At 38.6% G+C, this 21,592-nt stretch overlaps 1 protein-coding gene across 7 annotated transcripts in view; it reads right to left on the reverse strand.

Annotated features, from left to right (window-relative positions):
• wdfy3 (WD repeat and FYVE domain containing 3) overlaps positions 1-21,592 on the reverse strand; it is a 161,496-nt gene that overhangs the window by 114,244 nt on the left and 25,660 nt on the right. For all 7 annotated transcript variants that reach the window (XM_036144345.1, XM_036144346.1, XM_036144341.1 and 4 more), the window contains exons 2-6: positions 13,749-13,959; positions 8,425-8,548; positions 7,018-7,127; positions 2,132-2,353; positions 316-508 (exon numbers count right to left, since the gene is read on the reverse strand). In XM_036144345.1, coding sequence (XP_036000238.1) covers positions 316-508; positions 2,132-2,353; positions 7,018-7,127; positions 8,425-8,548; positions 13,749-13,928 — 829 coding nt within the window. In that variant the 5' untranslated portion in view covers positions 13,929-13,959. The remainder of the gene's footprint in view (positions 1-315; positions 509-2,131; positions 2,354-7,017; positions 7,128-8,424; positions 8,549-13,748; positions 13,960-21,592) is intronic.

Below are 21,592 nucleotides of genomic sequence, written 5' to 3' on the forward strand. Positions count from 1 at the left end.
TATTCAGTCTGGCTTTTGGTTCAACTTTAATTAATTATTCAGCCTTAATTATTATTTCACTTCTAGTTTATTTAATCAAACTTAAAGAAAGGACTATTTTGTACTTGCCACTATTTCAGATTTCGATGTAATCTATTAATGTTGTATTATATTGATAATGATATTTGAATATTTGCTGGGTGAATATTTGGCTAACACTTCCCATTTCTGTGCATTTTGCCAGTTTCTGGTGTGTTATGCACATTTAAAGCTGCTCTACAGATAAAGTGCGACATGCCTGAAACGGCTAAGGATGCCGGAGCATATACGGCATACCGTGAATGTATTTGACCACGTTGACGCTGAGTCCGTGCCGGGAGATGGTGCTGAGCACTTCGCCTGCGCTCCTCCTCCAGGGCAGGTTGTGAGGAGGGCACCAGGAGGTGATGGCACTGAACAGCAGCTGCAGGTCGTCCTTCTGGGCCAGCTCCTCCGCCGGAGACACAAAGGTGCAGAGCTTCACCAGGATCTGTCAAAGTAGAAAGGAAACCAATGGGAAATGCTCTACTCCCCCACTAAAGGAGCCAGGAACGTCCTCCTCTCTAAAGAAAACTTAAATCAGCAACAAGATGGATTAAAAGGATCCACCAGAGTCAGGTGCTTGCTCTTTTTCCAAATTAAAATTCCAGACTATTTTAAAACTGATATTTTTTTTCCCCAAGACCTTAACTTTATGTACTTGTATACTTGTGTGCCTACTGCCTACTTCATTGGTTGAGATTTTACAAACTGTTTATTAGAAATGTTAGTTTTTATAGGCTAGTATTCAATGAACAAATGCATTATTCACAGTAAATTATGCTTTTACTGATGAACGTTTCAAAACACGAAAATCACAAGTACATGAATTTCACATCAAACAAGTGTTTGATTCCATTAGGCTAATACAGTACGTGACCAGTTAGTAAAATTATAGTTTTATAGCCTACCTTCCTATTTCTCTTTTCACAATGCCTTTGAGCATACTGTAAAATTCTACCACACATTTTTTTCCCATACTTTATTAAGACTTTCACACAAAATTCAAGACTTTTCAAGGTCTGGAAAACAGTGTTTCAAAATTCCATACTTATTAAGACTTTCAAGACTTGCGCAAGCACCCTGAATACACGTCTGTCCTCGTCACAATCTATGGTATTTAACATAATTAACTGGATTCAAGATATTTTTCTCTTCTAGAGTTAAAATATTTTTTACTACAAACGAAAAAGCTTAAAAAATAAGGCAAATAAGCTCTGACAAACATCTATTTTTAAAAGCCATTCTGCACTTTCAATTCAATTCAATTTTATTTATATAGCGCCAGTTCATGATACACGTCATCTACAATGCTGCTTGTCGGGACTTTGATGCAATCAACTGGTTTCCTTATATAGGAACATTTTTGACCAATCTGTATAATCTGACCCAATCTGTATAATATGATTGAACTTGACTTTGTAAAGTGCCTTGAGATGACATGTTTCATGATTTGGCGCTATATAAATAAAATTGAATTGAATTGAATTGAGCACTTTCCAAAGTCAGCTTCCATCAGATCCTCCAGGTTGGTGAGAAAGTTTCCTCTCTAAGGAAACCCAGCAGGTTGCATCAAGTCTCTCCAAGCAGCATTCACTCCTCCTGAAAGAGCGTAGAGCCACAGTGGACAGTCGTCTGCATTGTTGATGGCTTTGCAACAATCCCTCATACTGAGCATGCATGAAGCGACAGTGGAGAGGAAAACTCCCCTTTAACAGGGAGGAGAACCTCCAGCAGAACCAGAACCAGGCTCAGTGTGAACGCTCATCTGCCTCCACCCACTGGGGCTTAGAGAAGACAGAGCAGAGACACAGAAAGCACAGAAGCTCACATTGACCCAGGAGTACTTTCTATGTTAGAGAAGACAGAGCAGAGACACAGAAAGCTCAGAAGCTCACATTGACCCAGGAGTACTTTCTATGTTAGAGAAGACAGAGCAGAGACACAGAAAGCTCAGAAGCTCACATTGACCCAGGAGTACTTTCTATGTTAGATGGTAATAGAGGATGATCTGCCTCCACCCACTGGGTGTCAGAGAAGGTCGATTTGATGAGATAAACCTTTTTTTTCCTACCTGGACAAAGACTTTCTGCAGCAGCGCTCGGCGGTCAGCCAGGGGCAGCTCTGGCTGGGTTTGGGCCTGGCCTGGGGTCTTCTCCTGGTTGGGTGGGGGTGGCGGCGGTTGTGGAGGGGGGCCCGCGGGGGCCTCTGCCATGTGGGGCAGGTCAAAGAACAGGTAGAGGCATTTGACCAGCGTGGAGGGCACCGACATGGTCGTCATGCAGTCCACCGTTTTCTGTTGAGGGGAAAGGAGAAAGGTGTGACGCCTGAGACCCAGAAGGAGCCGACTGGCCTCTACGGAGCCAGAACCCGGTTTGAGCTGAAGTTTTCCAATTGAGGATCGGTTCAGAAAAAATACTGGCCCAGTGTCAGTGGTCGCGTTTATTTTAATCCGCATTTTGACAAATTGTGTCAGAACAGGTTGATGGAAATGGCAAAGTTCTAATTAACTCACTGAATTACGCAAAAAAAATGCTTTTTAAGGATCATCTTCTGTTAACATATTTTTAGTGAGTTCAGTTATTTATCAGTGGCATAAAGATAAAAAAGCCTAATGAGTGAAGACAGGATGGATAAAAAGGGACCAAATTTTAGCATTGTCTCTGGGCTAAACCTAATCGGTAAATAAAATCTATTGATCAGCTCAAATATCGGCCTGTCTTTAGAAACTTCAGATAAATTCACCTGTTTGCCAATTTTCCTACTTCCATTTCACACCAGTTTTATTCACGGCCATTTCATAATTTATTTATCTTTCATCGTAGCTCAGCTTACGCAGAAACTAAGAGCATAAATAGCCATAAAAAACACCTCATATGTTTTAATTTAAACTTGAGAGATCTGAGAGACTCAAACTATCAGAATACTGCAGGAACCAACAAAGCAAAACTACACAAGGTGTGAAACGGTGATCGAGCAAAATGTCCAACACCGGCCCACTGGTGCAAAAAAAAAAAAAAAAAAATCTAACAAATAATCTCCAGAAATAGTCCGGTTCACAAAAACAGTGAGATTTTCTGAGCCGACGCTCCAAAAATAAAGACAAATACATTTATTTTTCTTTAGTGTGACTAATAAATTGAGTTGTGGATTCTTGGCAGAGTTGCTGTGAAGAGAACGGCCATAACGGCCTGAGGCGTGTGTTGTTTATGTGTGCATTTTACGGGTTGTGTTGTTTAATGTGTGCATTTTACGGGTTGTGTTGTTTAATGTGTGCATTTTACCGTTTGTGTTGTTTAATGTGTGCATTTTACCATTTGTGTTGTTTAATGTGTGCATTTTACGGTTTGTGTTATGCTGGCAAACCAGGGAGGACGAGATGAGGAGAGGAGAGCTGTGCTCGCTGGGGCGAATGATTCAGATAATGAAACGGCCTCCTACACACACACTGAAAATACAGCTCGCAGTGACTAAATCACACACTTTCCAATTTATGATAATTGTCACACATACAGAGACGAATAAAGGCCTTTCAGCTGATCGATGAAGGCGAGAGGAAGGGAGGGGGGGAAAAAAGGGAATAACAAAACAAAAGGTTGGAGAGAGCTGAAGAATGGAGCCTCACCTGCTGCAGCCTTAACCTGAGAGGTGTGTGTGAAGGCTGGAGACAGACAGATGGAGTCTGCAGCCCTGAAATCAGGGTAAAAACTAAAGGTGAGGTGAGAATGTGAGACAGGAAAGCGATGGAGGAAATACGTCGGAGCAGTTGCTCTGCGTCAAGAGAGAGAGACGGAGAGAGAGACTGGAAATGCCGTAACAGCTGGCGGTGAGAGAAATGCAGCCATTTTAGCCGGTGAGACACAAAGAGCAGGAGGTGAGACGGTTTATGAAAGGTTTACCGACCGGCTGCTGGGAGAGTCCTGGGTTTACCGTCCGAGACGCAGATAAAATCCTCTTTAACCTCGTCTCTCTCTCACACCCACGCAGGAAAACTGCTCAGGGCGCTTTTTCTAATAATTTTTTTATATTATAGATTTAGAAATTAGCTCGTTTTAGAAATTTGTCTGCACTTTCAGAAGCTTTTCATAACGCTGTAAGACTAAGTTACATGTTAAAGTCCTTTTCCGGATTCATTTAAAAAAATATCTGTCCCGTCTAGTGGAAATATGGTCTTGTTCCATAACAACAACATTAACTTAATTAAAAATCTGATGGTTGTTTTTTTTTTTTTTCTTCTAGAATGCATGCAAGGATGTCTTGATTGAATTTTTGGGGGTAATTTATTATTTATCCATCAAGTGACTTGCCAATACAGTTAAGCCCAAACTTATTCATACCCTTATATCAAATGTAAGTGAGTTTGTATGCGAGTTTAGATTTTCAATATTTTTTCTCTGCTTCTTCCTGTCTGGCTGCAAAGCTGCTAGCCGCAGCGGCTACTGCTAGCGACAGCGGCTACTGCTAGCGGCAGCGGCTACTGCTAGCGGCAGCGGCTACTGCTAGCGGCAGCGGCTACTGCATCTCAGGATGGAAGGAAAACTAGAGAGGACAGTCCACTGGTGTCCATTTAGTCTTTGTTGCTATATTTATCAACTTTTCAGACACCTCTAACAATTTTCTTTCAAAAAGCAACTAACAACAATAACTTTTAGCAACGTTTTGTTTAAATGGCGACTTTAAGCCCCAGTCGTTCTGGAAGAAGTGCACTGAGGCAGCAGTGATAGCTGCTATGAGTTTTATACTTCTCTCAGCGCTGTCTCACAGGCACTTTGTGTGTCTCTTTGGTACAGTTTGGTTTATGTAGTGTGGATTCAGGCAATGTATTAAAATAAAAAAGAAATCCTTTCATAAAAGGTAATTTGTAGTTCAAAACACCTTGAATCCCTCTTTTTAATTAATCTTTAGTCTTGGCAAAAGCTCTCCCACAGCCTGGGTCTAAATATGCAAATTAAATGAAGCCGTTGTTTTAATTTGTTGAAGGGAAACCTGTTTCAATTCCTGATGGTGTGTCTTTAATTCAGATTTTAAGTTCAATAAAAGGGTCGGTGCAGTAGTCCACTCTAGATTTTCTCATTTGAGGCTTATCAGTAAAGTCGAGGATTACCGTCCTCATGATGCCCTTGAGAAGGTTATTCGTGCTTTTATTACTTTTAGACTGGACTACTTGGGGTTGACCAGTCTCTGGTTCAACATTCAGTTACCCGTCTGCTAACCCGGTACCGGGAAGATCAGGTTTAGGAAGGGGGAGACACAAGGGAAGCGCACAGACAGTGTCTGGTGAGACGATGGAAAACTCCAGTCAGGAAGCTCTCCACAGTACAGAAGATTTCTTAGCAACTGTGTTACCTACAACCCAAGGGAGCATCGCCAAGGATGCCACTCTGCCAGCTGAGCCCATGAAGAAGAAGGTTGAGTGGTCTAAAGGTTGCTTTATGCTTGATAAAAGTACTGTCCGTGCAGAAATGAGACGTGTGGGAACGTCTGCAGCATTTCCTCTAAAGTAGCACTATTCTCTTTGACTCTAGAGGGCAGCGGTGCGCTTCCACACCAAGTGTACTACATCCCACTACACATAGAAGTAGAAAACATGGTTGTTTCCAATATTTAACCCTCTTACTGTCTTCCAAGAGTGACGTCGATTTTGCCCGGGAATTGTCGATAATTTGTTGATCATTGTGATGTTTTTGGGCCGAATCATGAAGATGTCTATATTTACTAACCTCCGCCAGAAGGAGCGCTTCCTCGTCCCCCCTACCTTTTAAGCAAGATACAGCACGTCTCTGTCGCACCTGTCCTGGTGTTGTAATCTCACTGCGTAACAGACCTTACAAAACTCTCACTCCATGCTGCTGTGCGCACAATGAAGAAAAGGCATGAGCTGCAGCAGTGACCAATTAACAATGTAATTTCTGTTTTTTTCATGTCTCAACATCTATCACCATAGTGATGCAGAGGAGTGAACAGGTCCTAGCAGAGTAAAAAAAAAAAACTAATGGGTCATGATTTCTGGATTTTCTCTTCATCTTACTGATTTATGCTGTGCACAATAATACATGTTGGTGAAACACAGGATAAATCTTATTGCCAAAGGCTTTTTCATGTGCAGAAGGAGTCCTACAGTGGAAATCAGCACCTTTATTTGATCTGCTTCCCTTTTATAAAGGTGAAAAAAAAAAAAAAATGTGGCACAGTTTTAGCCTATTTGGATAAATCACAGGTACGCCTGGCACTCTGCCCACTAAAAGCTTTGTGGAACATGCGTATATGCTTCAGCTGATTGAGTCCAGATATGCTGCAGTTATAGTCAAGATGTGGATATACAAAGTTTTATATCCATCCTGCCACTAGCCAGGTTTGCAGCCAGACAAGAAGAAGCAGGCGGTGCTGGTTTTTCTATAACTTTTCATAGTAATCTTAGTGTATGTAAACTTGTTCATGATTATTTTCAAACTCTGATTAAGGTTAGTATAAGTGCACAAACATAATAAGGCTATATATAATGAGGCTTCTCTTATATTATTTATTATTTAAAAAGGGTTTTCATGTAGTTTTGCAGTATTTATTTGAAAAATATTTAGATGAGGCTCAGAAAACTGGATTTTTTTTTCTATTTAATCACCTATAAATCAGACATAGTGTCATTTGTACTAGTGGTTCCACTTGAAAAATAATCTTTAATGCCTTAGTGTCACACAAAAACTAACATTTACACTTTATAACTTTGGAGCTGTGCTTGATTTATATCAGATATGTAATTGCAGGCGGACATTCCTCCTGACACCCTCTGGTTTTAAAGGGTTAAAGTGACCGGGTCCATTCAGGGATATGGGTTTTGCTAAGTGTCAGTCTGAGGGATTCAAACTGGGGGAGTTGCTGCCTTCCCAGGACTCAAGCCTGGGAAAAAAAACTAGAACACCTTAAACGGCTCACATTAAACAGCTCAGTGGTCTCTTTACTGACCTGTCCAGAGGAGGCCAGCAGGTTGATGGTGGTCAGAAGCATCCAGCCACGACTCGCTTCCTCACTCTGGTTCACCTCCAGGAACTGGACTATGGCTCGGCTGGCGGCTTCTGCGGGGGGAAACACACGATCATGTGGTTAAACAGATGGACGGTGACGGGACACTGTTGTGGGCAGATGGCCGCCGGAACAATGAACAGAAATGGAAGAAATAAATCATGATGGTGGAGGTGACGTGGGGAAAGAGCACAGCTGAGGCTTCTTGGTTTGTCTCCTGAAAAAAAACAAAAAAAAACGCTATGTGCCAAAACTGCCCCTCTGACCTATGAGAGCTTAAAAATAAAATAAACGAGCAAACGTTTAGGGTGAAATGCAGCCCACATCTCTAGCTTCTCATTGGTTGGATCAGATGAAGACCGAGAGCTGCTGAGTCATCATGACGTCATGACTCAGCGACTGACTCAGTCTGCAGGGGCCTGGAGACCAGCTGGAGAAATCTGCTGCAGAATCAGAGACGTTCTCTGCTTGACAACAACCCAGAGAACAGGCCTACCTGTCTGCTGCAGGCTCTCTGTTATAGTTTAGTGTTATCATTATAGTTTAGTTTCCTAAACTAAACTATATTGCAGCCCAAGGACGGCCAAAGTGTGGACCGTGGGAAACTTTTGTGTTGCCCCCGAACCGCAGTTCAAGAACAATATAAAATTTTGCCCTACACCAAATGAAATACAATAAATACAAGATTTGATGTACAACCCAAAGGATTTTTGTGTTATCAGCCTTTTTTTTTTTGTTTTTATCTTAATATTATAGTAAGCAGGGCCAAAAACATCCAGTGAATTTTTACTCAGAAAGATAATTCAGTACACCCATTCATTAAACTTGGCAAAATATAGCAAGGGCTTTTTTTGTTTTTGTTGCTAGGAATCAATTAAAAGCACTTTCTAGAGCAACGAAATAGAAAATGTTTAACCCAAAACATTATAAAACTGTTTATCTTTCTTTAATTAATGCAAACGCCTGAGCCCTAGTTTTTGGACTCCTTGATTCCTCGTTAGATCTTACTTTTCTTTTTTCCTTCAATGGGCCGGTGTTGGTAATTTTGGATAACAGCTTATTATTTCCTACATTGGTTTATTAAAATATAGCAATTTTAATCTTTTGCTGAGCAAGGTAAAACGAATATCTGCAATAAAATGATTGAGCTTTATGTTGGGGATACAAATGTCCCCTCCTGTAAACTTGCAGATTGTGGTCCGAATAGCCTGGACAAGCCTGATGTACAGATTAATTAAAATTAAACTGCAACTGTATGTACAGAAACTGTAAAACAGCAGCTGATACAGTCAAGCAGAGAAGAAACACACACAAACATTAGAGCGCGAGGCTGGCGCTCCGAACGCTCACCTGTGGATTTATTCGAGGCTCTGCGTCGGATCTCGGTCACCATGAGTCTTGACACCTGGGTGGTGAACTGCAGCAGGTCGGAGAACTTCTCCATCATGCTGCTGGGCGGAGCATTCCCAAAAACCTGCAGCAAACACCACACGTTATGTTTAGCTGCTTCAAGTTGAGCTGAAATTGAATTTTATCGACTGTATGACAAAAGTGAAGAAGAAAATAACTAAATTACTAAAAGAAATCAAAAAACAAAACAAGAGAGGAGAAACAGTAAAGAACAAAGAATATTTGCGCGTTCAAAAGTCTGAATCCAAACTTTTTTCAACTTCATCATCGATCCTTCCTAGAGATATTAGCTCATTAAAATTTTACTTTTAGTCAATATATCTACAAATCATAGTGATTTTCATATTTTCCTGTGAATATAAGCAAGCATCAATAATCTTACTCATGATTATCTAAAGTGTATCAACATACAGAGCTAATATATTATTAACCAGTAATGTTAATTTTAACTAATAACCATAATAAAATGGACATTAATAGCTGAACAATTGTTTCTCATATCTATATGTTGTAATAAATAATGCTTTAAACTGTTTTATGTCTGTACATTGCTTTATCTACAATTTAAACTGCTTCATAGTTTCTCCCAACGTACTGATTCACAAAAGCTCTTTCTTGTAGCCCAGACTGCACATTTTAAACTCACATTTGTCCCTTAAGTTATAAAGGTTCTTCCTTTTAAGGAAAAAACTTTGCTGAATACAAATTTATTTGGCATAGTAGCCGTTTGTGGTTCCGGATTTTAATAATTTAGATTTTAGGAATACATTTATGAGTGAATTTAAAAGAAAATGTTGAGGATAAAGAACACTGTGATAATTTTTAATCACCTCGCTATCAATAATTCACAAAAATAGTGATCATTTGCTTGGCTCCTTTAAAGTCTTCACAGTTACAGCTTAAGGAAGCTGTTGCAATCTGCCTCGCTGCTACAGTTGATCAGCAAAGAAAATAGATTTGGAAATTACCAGAAAAGACAGAAATTGTACAGAGTTGCTGCTGTATAGCATTTGTCCCTCAGTAGGACATTTTATTTGTACCAAATGTCTTGAATTGACAGAAAAAAGGACGCACACAGTGGCACATTACAAGGTGAGCAAGTAAAATAATTAGCTGACTAACTCAAGGGTACATACTTCAATAAAAGATACTAACAATTATACTATTAGTGTTATCTTGTCTCCTGATCGCCAAACAGAGAAGTGACGGTTAAACTATATATTTTTTTCAAACAAGGCATGAATTGGCCTGTACTGATTAGTTTTGCCCTAATTAATAGAGCTTCAGATGGTCATTATTATTGTAAATAATGTTTGGCTCTTAGCCAGAAATAACTGTGTGCCTTCAAAAGATATTTCTGCAGTATCGAAAATGGCATCAAGTATTTAGCATTTCTGTTAGTTTGGATATCATATTTGAAATTTTAGTATTGTGACAACCCTGGTGAGAAAACATGAAGGAAGGTCGCTCAAAGATACAGTTCATAGTTAGTTTGTTCAGTAAATCTGACAGGAAAGTAGACCCAGGGAGCCCTGCTGCTGAATTCTCACATTCAATCATGCAACCAGTGAGTGCATCGCTGCCAGAGCTGGATAATTAGCTGACGAGCCTTAGTGTTGCTCTTCAGTCTGATGAGAACACTTAACTAAGCTGCCTGCAGCAGTGGCTGCAAAACCATAAGGGAAGATTATTTTCTGACTTGCGTGAAGGAGAGCTGGAAAGGGTCAACTAAAATCATCCCACTAAACAGGACAGACTCTCAACGTTCAGTGTTTACATGAATGCTGGTGGCATGATGTTGGTGCAGGGGACAAGAAAAATAAGCTTACACATTATAAAGGCACTAGCTGCATTATTTAAACCCCAAGATAAACTGCAGATAAACTGTATAAACTGAGCCTAAGGCTGCTACTTTAATGTTACTGTGCATTAAAAGTTCAAAATTTTTATGTGAACTTGTTTAGTTCTGCAATATTTGTCTTAAAACCATCTTAGTGCTGCCCTCTTAGGGTTGAACTGTGGCTACTGCAGTTGAATTTTCCTGTTGGCTCAAACGGGACACACTTTTCTAAAAAACGTCAGTGTTGTCGACGGTCTTTCCATAACATGAAGGGTTTTTTTTTGTTTTTTTTACAATATGCTGAATTTTAAAAGACACACGTCATTATATTTTTACAATTTATTGTGCCACCTGTATTAAATACTGCCTGAATAAACAAAAACGTGTGGTTATCTTACACATTTTTAAACTTGGATGTATTTATAACATAACAGAAACCTATTAGGCTAACGAATAGAAACAAGTAAATTGAATAGAATAAATAATATGAAACACTAATAATCCCCACAAAATCTCTCACCATCGACCATGGTATTGGGATCATCTCATGATAGAAAATATCATGTTATCATCTGTGCCTTCTGAGCTCATCAGTGAGCTCTGGTTGAGAAGCTGACTCTGCTCCGCCATGCAGCCTGGGTGAATGGGAGCTGTTTAGCTGACATCTTTTAAGGAGCTTTTTGAGTTTTAAAAAGAGAACCATATAAAGAGCATTTTGCATCCTTGCCGTCAATAAACTGTGCAAACATAATCCCACACCGGACTCAGCACTGACAGAAGGTCTAAGGGTTTTCATTTCCTTTATGTTGTCATTTCTTCCCTTGCCTCCTTTCCATTATCTTCTTGTACACTTGAAATCATGCCCAGGGGCTTTGGTTATACACTTTCCTGCAGCAAAGAAGCAGTGTGTAACATCCAGTTTAACACAGCAAAAAGTGTTTGAACTTTCTTTAATGTAAACTTTTAAAGTGTAATTCATCCCTATGTAAATGCAAATTCCCACACAGAGACAAATTTTTTAAAAATTCCATCATAGTGGGCAGGGAAATGCTGGAAAGGGAGAGAGCGCTTTGAGACAGCGCTAAGGCCTCAAGATAGTAACTACAGAACAATTGGTTGCTTTTACATAAATTCACCAATAACACACAAAAAGAGCACTAGATTTATTGCTAGTCGGGCTTTTTGAAGAAAAAAGGTCATTAGACGGTCTGAAAAGTGTAGCAGTGTTCAGTATGGAGGCACAACATAGAGCTGTGTTGTTGTTTTTGTTGTTGCTTTGAGACCCCACAGCGGCAGAGCTACTGACGCCAGTTTCTCAAATTTACGTCACAAAAACTATTGAACCAATAGAAATATGGATTCTAAATTCAATGCAAACCAATGTTTAACCCTAGGAAGGCGCAACACTGATGGTTTTAGACACAAAAGCAGGATTTCAACATATACGCACTAATTTGGCAAAATAATGACCAGGATTTGTAGACAGTACTATAAGACAAGCATGTTAGCAGTTTATTGGCAAAAAAGTTGCAATGAAGGTGAGTTACCCTTTAAGACTGAGAAATAATAATTTTAAGTGTTATCACCAACAGATCGGCTTTTGCTGTTTTTCAAACTATTTGTATTAAAAACATAACTATTTAAACTCTTTTACAAAGTCATCAATTTATCCATTTATCCAAGACTCTGGGTTTTGAAAGATTGTGTTCTTGTTAAAATACCCTTTGCAACTGCACATTTTATAATCAAGTTACTTTTGACAAAAACATAACACTACATTTACTGTATTTATGTTGTTTCAGGGGTATACCCTAGGAATGTTTAAACTGCTGAGAAACGAGGGGGGGGGGGGGGTGAACAGTGGCGCAGGAGCTGGGGAGTGCATCCTGTAACCGTCTCAGTTGTTGTATGGCAGCCCAAGAACAGGCCATTTACCATTCACCAACAAACATAAGAGAATCATGGAAATTCCATATTATTGTTGAATATCAACAATATTATTGGGGGGTCTCCACCCTGGATAGGTCATCATCGTGGGTCAACACAGAGACACGCTAAGGGTAATTTTGAGAAACCAATTAACCAAACAGTCGCGTTTTTGGACAGTGGAAGGCAGCTGGAGAACCCTAAGCCATAAAGCACAGGGAGAGCATGCAAGATACCCCAGGCTGGGATTCAAAACATTGACCTTTTTTACTGCAATATAACTGCTACCAACTGCACCGCTTTGCATTCCTAACTGGATTGAGTGCTAGATAGTAACTAAATGACAATATGCTGAGGATTTCCAGCTTCACCATGTGCAGAGGTGGGTAGTAACTAGTTACATTTACTCAGTTACATTTACCTTTTTTAAACAGAATGTACTTTTAGGAGTAGTTTCACTGCTCTGTACTTCTTACTTTTACTTGAGTCATTATTACTAGAGTATCACTGCTCTTACTTGAGTAACATTTCTGGCTGCTCTACCTGCTGTGAGTAACTTCATTAATAAAGAACAAACTTGTTTTAACCAAAAGTACACCAGAGACAAAAACCTATAGTTTATGTTGAAGTGAGACTTTTTTATTTTTACACAATCTTTATTATTTAATGTTATTTTCTATCTGCTGAGCTTGTTGAGTCATTTGGAGGTCAGATGAACGTACAGTAAACAGTAGATATTGTTACTGGAAGTACTTTGCACTGTTCTAACATACTGTAGATACATTATCTGCTGTAAGTATTGCTTTTAAATTTAATGTTGAAAAACATTTTTTTTTAGAAAACTTTCTTTTGCCTGAATTAGATTTTTTGCAATTATTATTCTTTGCATATTTTTTTAAATTTGTCTTTAAAATACCAGAATTTGCACATAACCATATATTATATCTGTCCGATTACATAATTTTAAATTATTAAATCATCAGATGTCATGATTAGTTACTGAGTACTCAAGTAGCTTTCTTACTGAACGCTTTTTTTTTACTCTTAATTGATTAATTTCTTGGCTGACAACTTTTTACTTTTACTTGAGTAAAATATGTGCAGCGACATATGTAGTTACCAAAAAACTGTACTTACTTTAGTACAGTTTTTGTCTACTCTACCCACCTCTGACCCTGTGTTAATACAAGATAGACAATACCCATTTAGTTTTTAATAAATCATAACAAAAAGTAAAAAAAATAAAATAAAAAAAAAAGAAGTAGGAGGCAGTATGCTCAGAAATTTTCTTTGACAGGACCTCTAATTTTTTAGCCACACACCGCTGGCACAGAGAGTGCAGTGGAAAAAGTTAGAAAGGTGTAATTTCTTTGTTCTGATCAGCTCATCCTACCTGGAGGAAACAGGAACATGTTCGGATTACTCTCCTTCCAGAGCACAAACGTAATAAGAGACGCCCGGTATCGATCCGCCTCTGATGAGGCCAAACCTGACTTACCCTGTTAAATACAGGAAGCATCATGTAGAGCTTCTCCTCCTGCTCCTTCTGGGTCATGTGGCGAGGAGGGTGGCAGAGCTCGGAGAAGAGGCGTCGCAGGTGCATCAGGCCCAGCGCGTTGTCCTGCGGGCTGCACTCCTCCTGCCGCGGCCGCCCCATGATCCTTTTCACCATGTTCATCTTGAGCGGCTTTGTCAGGGCAAAGGCAGCCCTGCGGGGAAGAAAGCGTATAATGGAGGTTTAATGCCTCACAGCATGTTACTCATTCCAGATGTGGATTGATTTAAATCAGAGGCCAACAGAATAATTTAGTCTCCCGTTAATGTAGCTAACCTAAAAAACTGATTTTTACTCTAACACAACTGTGAACACGTTTATGGTTAGCCATCTAGTCAAAAACGTTGTTCCTGCTTTAACAACGCTTGATAAATTACACCAACACATGTCACAATTAACCCCAACTCTGTTCTTTAGTTGACAAATAATGCTTTCTGCACATCGCCTTTCCATCCTTTTGAAAATGCAGCCAGAGGATGCACAATAAACCGCAAATATATATTGTCGTTGCAAACATCAGTGTGTGCAATATTCATATCTCAAGACTGTTTTAAGCTCAAAACATACGTTTTCCACATTAATGCAACATTTATCCATTAACCTGACACAAATCGCAAAACGCTGAAGATCACAGAGGACTGGATGCACAGACGACAAAGAGAGAAATAAGAAAATAGGCATAAAATACAACTGATATTGTTGCAGTATTAACCAATATTATGGCCATACTAAGACTCCCTACAATAGTGCAGCTCTAATCTGAATTATTTTTGATTGAAACAAAAATAATTATAACTGTTGATTATTTAACCCTTTTACTTGTAAACGGTGTACTTCCCAAGAAGAACGTGGTAAAACTAATTTGATAACCTTATTAAACTAATTGTTTTATGTCTGAAGTTGAATAATAATAATATTCAGAATCAGAAATACTTTAATGATCCCAGAGGGAAATTACTGTTTCAGTACAACCGCCATCACATACTACCATATTACTGTTATGGCCGATATTATTTATATTGTAGATATTTCCATTCCCTTAGACAGCATAAATGTCAGACAGCTGACATTCCTTTTTCTCTGTCCGTTCTAGGGCTGGACGATATAGAAAAAAAAAAGCATATCAATAAAATAGAAATCATATTGATCGCTATCAATAATTCAAAACATATATTTTAAGTGCAGCCCTGACCATTTTATGCTGTTGCTCAGTGACCGATTTTTAGATACAGAACAAACACTGAATTCAAACTCAACCTTTTATTCAACCAACTTTTCACTAAAACTACAAGTTTTAAAAAAAGAAAAAAAGACTCGTGCTCTCTGAACTCTTTGAAGGGGGCGGGGCTTGGTGACGGGGCATCCCTGGGTCTGTGTTTGTGATTGGCTGGGAGGATGTAATGACTGTAATATTAACCTACATGGTTATAATGCATAAGAAAGGAAGACTTTTATTATATTAAACTTTCTATGGATCTCTTTTTCTATCATCGATATACGTCTGTTGATTGATGTATATTGTAATTGAATTATCGTGTTGTCAACACCCCACCATCCTGTGCTGCAACAGTATCACTGTCACATGACCAAACAACCCCCTCCTCTCTCAGAAACACATAACCAAATGGCAAAAAGATCAAAATAAACACCGGTTAATAATATCGGCCCAGTTATAGTTATCGGACCGATACCGATATCTTACAACAAGACGATTATCGGCCTACACCAATGTTGTTGACGATAAGAGCGTGCATCTCCACATTAAACCCTCCTCTTTTTTTCAAACACCTCGCGTTCATATTCTAGCCATCTGAAATTGTTGAAGTACAAAAAGGAAAATAAAAGTTTAATTGGTGCTTGATAGAGATGTTGCCTTTATTTTTAAAGATGAAAAAAAATATAGGACACCTGTTTTGTAACCCCTAAAAAAAAGTTGTAGCTTCATCCAACAATCATGACCAACACTGTCCTAAATATGTCATAAAGTTTATGTCACCCCCCTCCAACAGTAAGCGAGTATAGGTAATAGATGGGAGGACCCTGCAAGCATTGTTGACATGGTATAACCAACATTTCTAACAGTGCAAGCAATCGACTAGACGAGTTCAGATACCTTTTTTAATTCAGAGATTTCCCCCAGAGATAATCCAAGTGAAAAAATAAAATAAAACAATGGTAATAACCCTTCCTGGCCCATAGGGGGAGATGTATCTGAATTAAAAGTGTCAATATATAAATGAACAATGTCGTGTAACTGGCCGCATATGTGGCTGAGTCACCATTTATCCAAGGTTTCATAAAGTCACAGATGGTTTGGTGTTATGAAAAATAAAAGTTGTAAAGTATTGGGGGGGTGATTAACTCACATTTTCTTTGATTTACGACACACGGAAATATGGGAAAATGTTACGTGGGTTTATTTCACAAAAATAATGATACTGCGACATGATGCTAGAGCATAATGTTTAGTTTACAGCCTGTTTCTTTTCTGACAGTATATAGGAACAGGTAAACATCACTGGTATTAATGTTGAGCTCCCCTGAGAACAGTTGATTTAGTATATTTAGCCATTTGTTCCACTAGCCAACTTCTCTCCAGACTATCTGATCTGGTTGCTAGGAGATCTTAACGCACTCATTGAGCCCAAATAAAGAGCATAAACATGCGATGATAAAATCAGAAATCATGGCCCAACAGGAGCTGCTTATAAACCTAAAGCAAAATGCTTCCTTTTCTGCTTTCATTACCTTTTTTTATGATGACAGTGGAAAGAATTTTCTTTCATTTCCCACCACAAAATAACTGTAGAAGTGTCTTAAAGTGGAACATTCTAATGGGAAAGTGTCCTCTTTCATGTTCTAACATTTCTCTGTTCTAACTATCCCCACTCAGGTTACCAGATTATTTTACTCTATGACAGCAATAGTGCTTTGAACTTCAGACTCTTTCAAATGCAAATCTAACTTGAAAAACTGTTTGGAAAGGCAAATAAAACTAGCAGGTGTGCTTTTAGAGGCAGATTATTACTGTTTTTGCATAGTTTCTTTTGTGTTCTGCTTTTGGAGCTTTTTATTGTATTGTACTCTGGTCAACTCTGTTGTTTTGAATGTTTTCTGCATAACTCTGTACAATCGCTCAGATCCGGTCTTAAAAGAGTGCTAAACGCAGAGATCCCACACACTTATTTCACATTTCCACACTTTTCTTGACTTCAAGGTAGAGTCGGCGATTTCTCCAGAAATATAAGTACGAAAGTCCCTTTTTGAATAACCGCTCCTTAGGGTGATCGCATAAAAAAAATCTCTGAAATCCACTCTGGCCTTATTTCTGTCTACTGAGACCTTCCTGTTCTTTTCATAAACTCGTACGTGGTTTGTTTCTTGCGACTCTCGGCCATTTTCAAAGTATTTGGTGAGAGCACCGGAGCTACAGTGAACAGCTAAATGCTAAGCTAACGGCTAAGCTAACTGCTAAGCTAAACTGATACATAAAAACTAACAAGGAATTCGCACGCACACTGGCGCTACGTGAGCCTGTCAGAACGATTGGCACTATGGTGAAAGCAGTAAGGCTCTAAACTCTGGGCTCTTCTTGGCATTAAGACAACAACTCTTATTGCCACATTGCCAGACAGGACACAAAAAAGGGGAGTGAGGAAAGAGCTAAAACTGTGACCAATCCCTGCCATTCAGACCAAACTGCAAAGGATTGGTTGAGTTTTTACAGGCCTGTAGCTCTCACAGAGATCTAATCTTTTCCTTTTTCTGAAAACATAATGTATTGACTACTGTCAGGACTGAAGGACCTTTTTACGCAGTATAGCAAAAAATGTTTCTGAACAGGATGACCAACGATAGCCACTGATTTAATTCAATTCAATTAAATTTTATTTATATAGCGCCAAATCATGAAACATGTCATCTCAAGGCACTTTACAAAGTTACGTTCAATCATATTATACAGATTGGGTCAGATTATACAGATTGGTCAAAAATGTCCTATATAAGGAAACCAGTTGATTGCATCAAAGTCTCTCCAAGCAGCAGTCACTCCTGGGGAACCGTAGAGCCACAGGGAGAGTCGTCTGCATTGTTGATGGCTTTGCAGCAATCCCTGAGGTTGTTGACCAGCATGAATTATCCTCAAAGTGGTTTTGGTTTTAACACGGTTAAAGTGCTGTATGTGTCCCACTGGTGTCATCGATGGATGTTCCACATACTAAAGATCACACGGGAAGCCCATTGCTGTCTTCTCTTTAAATGACTGAATAAACTGAGGCAGTAAGGGGTTAATATCCTCCTAGGGCCAGATTGTCAGGCCAAGAGAAGATGGATGTTGAGATTAGTCCTTAGGGAACACCAGAAATAAAAAAATAGAAAAAAAATTCTTAGATTCGTTTACTTGGTTAAAATCTGGACTCGTAACAGTCAGACAAAGTTTTAAGGCTTCAGTATTTTTTTTACAAGCGTTTTGCTCTCCTCTGTGTACAAAATGCCAGTGTTCTGCTCTTGTCCTTCTGACTTTTTAACATTTGTCCTTATAGTCATAATAATTTATCCGAGGATCATCAGGTGATCAAATCACTGCCGATTAAGCAGTGACATATTTATTAATTATTTTGATTAGAAATAAATTTCCTGATCTCCAACCTTTTCTCTAGACCAAAGCTCTGAATTAACCATCAAACAATTTATAAAGTTGGTCGTCTGTAATGTGCTATACTATCCTCAGAAAGGCAACTAATTAATTTAAATCACCAAAGGTTAACCAGTTGATTTGATGATTTGGGGTAATAAAGGCGGCCATGTTTGAATGCTTTTCTGATGAATGTTTTCTCGTTTTTTTAAATATCGTCATTCAAGAACATGGAAAGGACAATCGTGAGAACGTCAGAGAGCTTGCTGGCACAAATGTCCCGTTCGACGGTAACGACATTAGCCAGGACTAAAGATTTTAAAAAGCGATACCACCCAACCTTCAGCGCTGCCCTCTACATGAACTCAAACTGACACACGGAGGACGTTTTATAAAAATGTTTGTATTGTTTTACCAAATTCTCAATATTTACCATAATCAGAGAGTGAAAACAATCACCACATCAGTCCCCAGGAAACAAATTACATTCTTAAACATCCGAGTTAGTCTGGGAGCACAAGACCAAAATAATAGTAATTATAATAATGCCTTTAGTTTAAAATAGCCTTTCAGGTCACTTGAGGACACTGTACAATAAAAGCCAGAGTAAATCAATTAAAAGTATGAGTTCTTAAGCAAGTTTGGGGTCTTGATTTGAGCAGAGAGATAGAGTCAATATTACAAATGTCTGGCAGGAGGGCGCTCCAGATTTCAGGAGCAAAGTGGCTGAAATGAAAGGACCAACAAATACTGCTGTAATCACGTCGTGAGTCACTCAGTTCTGTCACATCACAGCTTTGGACTTTTATTCCCTTTTAGTTCAGCCAAAGAGTTCATCAGAAAATAACTAGAGACATGATGGATGCTGTGTTGGCCTCATACACATTTTACACATATGCTGGAAATCAAAGCGGAGAAGACCTGAAAGGCGCAGGATGTGACATTTACAATCCAGCGGGTGTCTGGAAGCAATATACTTCACCATTCGGCCCTCAGTAACCTGCAGCCCTGCCTGTCTGAGATAAGGAGTTAAAACAAGTCCAGCTATACAAGTCTGGGCTTTCAAAAGGAGGTTATAACCCCGCCTGAAGCAGATGGAGATTACAGTAAAGAGTTGACATTAAAGTCATGTTAGCAGACAAAGGCCTCAACAGGCAGCACTTGTAAACATGATAGCTTTGCATTGTTAAACCACATATAACCAATTTTTTTTTTATCAATTTTAATTTCAAAAGTAAAAAATAGAGGAAATATAACAGCACAGCCGTGGTCGCTCTTTTGTTTTGTTGTGATGAATGTAGGTGACTCTAAAATAGATCTTGTGGGTCGAAATGTAAAGAAATGAATCACAAGCTACGTTTGCATGGACGAAAGTAACCGAAATAAAGGGGGTGAACAGAATAAAAATACATCATGTAAACACTTCAGTTGGAATATTGTGATCAGATTAAGCTCAATGGGAATAAAATAGTAATTCGAATGAGAGGGGTGGTTTATGCCGATTGATAATCTGATCGTCATGCATGTTAATGATCGTCATGGTGACGTTATTCTGAATGAGCCAAGCTGTGCGCATATGCGAGGACGTCAATGTGACGCTTTTCCGCTTTGACTGAAGGAAATGTTGGCGAGCAAAACTGGCTGTGATCCCAAGACAACCTTTCAATTAGAAACATTAAATCACCTCAAAATTATTAGTTATTCAGAAGTGAGCAGAACCTGGATGCTCGAAAAACAAATGAACTCATACAACACTGCTTAGTTTGCAAAGACAGAAATACTTCTTCTGTGGTTTCTCTTTTAGGTAAACTTGATGACTGCAAATTTCAGAGTAGTTCTACTCTGAATAAAGCCAGGCGCATAAAAACGCACATCATCATCGGATTGACAGATTTTTTTTTGCCCACATAAATGGTACAATCTGATTATTTTTATTATTTTATTTTTTTGTCCAAATGAATTTCAGCCTCATCATGAAATTCTGTGCATGTTAACATAGCTATATTCACATTGAGATGTCTTCAGGTCCAAAGTTCAGCCCCTTCACTGATTTTGTGTGGCCCCCGTAGTGAAATTAAAAAAATGGTACAAATTTAGCCTATTAGCACAGGATGCAGATGGACACTTTTTATTTTTACTTTGGACAAAATTATGACCAACAGATTTTTCTTACAAAATGTTCTTAGAATGGAAAATACAAGAGATACAAAGTATCTGCCCAGTTCTCTTTAATTTCACGCTCAGTAGGACCACATCTATCCAGTGACTTTTGGGCAAACAGATTTTGCTGCATTCTAGTCTCCTTTTAATTACAGTAATTTATTAAACATGACCAAATACAGAGATCATCAAGACAGAGTGACCCAAATCCTTTTGGGATTGCTAAGAAACTAAATTGGTTCTATTTTTTTTTTTTTTTTTTCAAATCAAACGCAGTGTAATTATTTAAAAATCTCTTTCCTACAAAAAAAACTCAGTACTTCATTTAATTAATGAAGTAGGCATAGAGTACTGTTAAGCATGTGTATAGATAGATAGATAGATAGATAGATAGATAGATAGATAGATAGATAGATAGATAGATAGATAGATAGATAGATAGATAGATAGATAGATAGATAGATAGATAGATAGATAGATAGATAGATAGATAGTCACACTTTTATTTTGTTCTGATCTTTTTTATAAAGAACGTTAAAAAAAATTCTCGACCATAACAAAAATCTATTTCCTTTGGCATTTTATGAAATGTTAAGGTCTTAACATCAGTCTGCAGAAACTTAACTTGGGAAAGGAGAAATCTCTGGTGAACTGAATTTCCACCCGTTACTAGAAGCTGGCCGGTTTAAGACTGGAAGCCTTACACCGCATGCTTACCTTTCCAAGATAGAGATAGGAAATATATAATGAACAAGTAGAACAACTTTAATTTGTTTAAATTAAAAATGGAAAAACCAAGTAAACAAGGAAGAATATAGTGATCACAAACCTGCAGCAGTCAACCTGAGAGAAAATCTGCAACCAGTTCTCTCTGCAGCGACTGTCCTTCCCCTTCCTACTTTCACACAAATCAGAGTATTTTACTCTTAGCCCATAGATAATATGCAGTATCCATGCCGGTTCTGGTCATAAATAAAACTAAATGAACTCT

This window comes from Fundulus heteroclitus, chromosome 12 (genome assembly GCF_011125445.2).
Source record: "Fundulus heteroclitus isolate FHET01 chromosome 12, MU-UCD_Fhet_4.1, whole genome shotgun sequence".
NCBI classification, from domain to species: Eukaryota; Metazoa; Chordata; class Actinopteri; order Cyprinodontiformes; family Fundulidae; genus Fundulus; species Fundulus heteroclitus.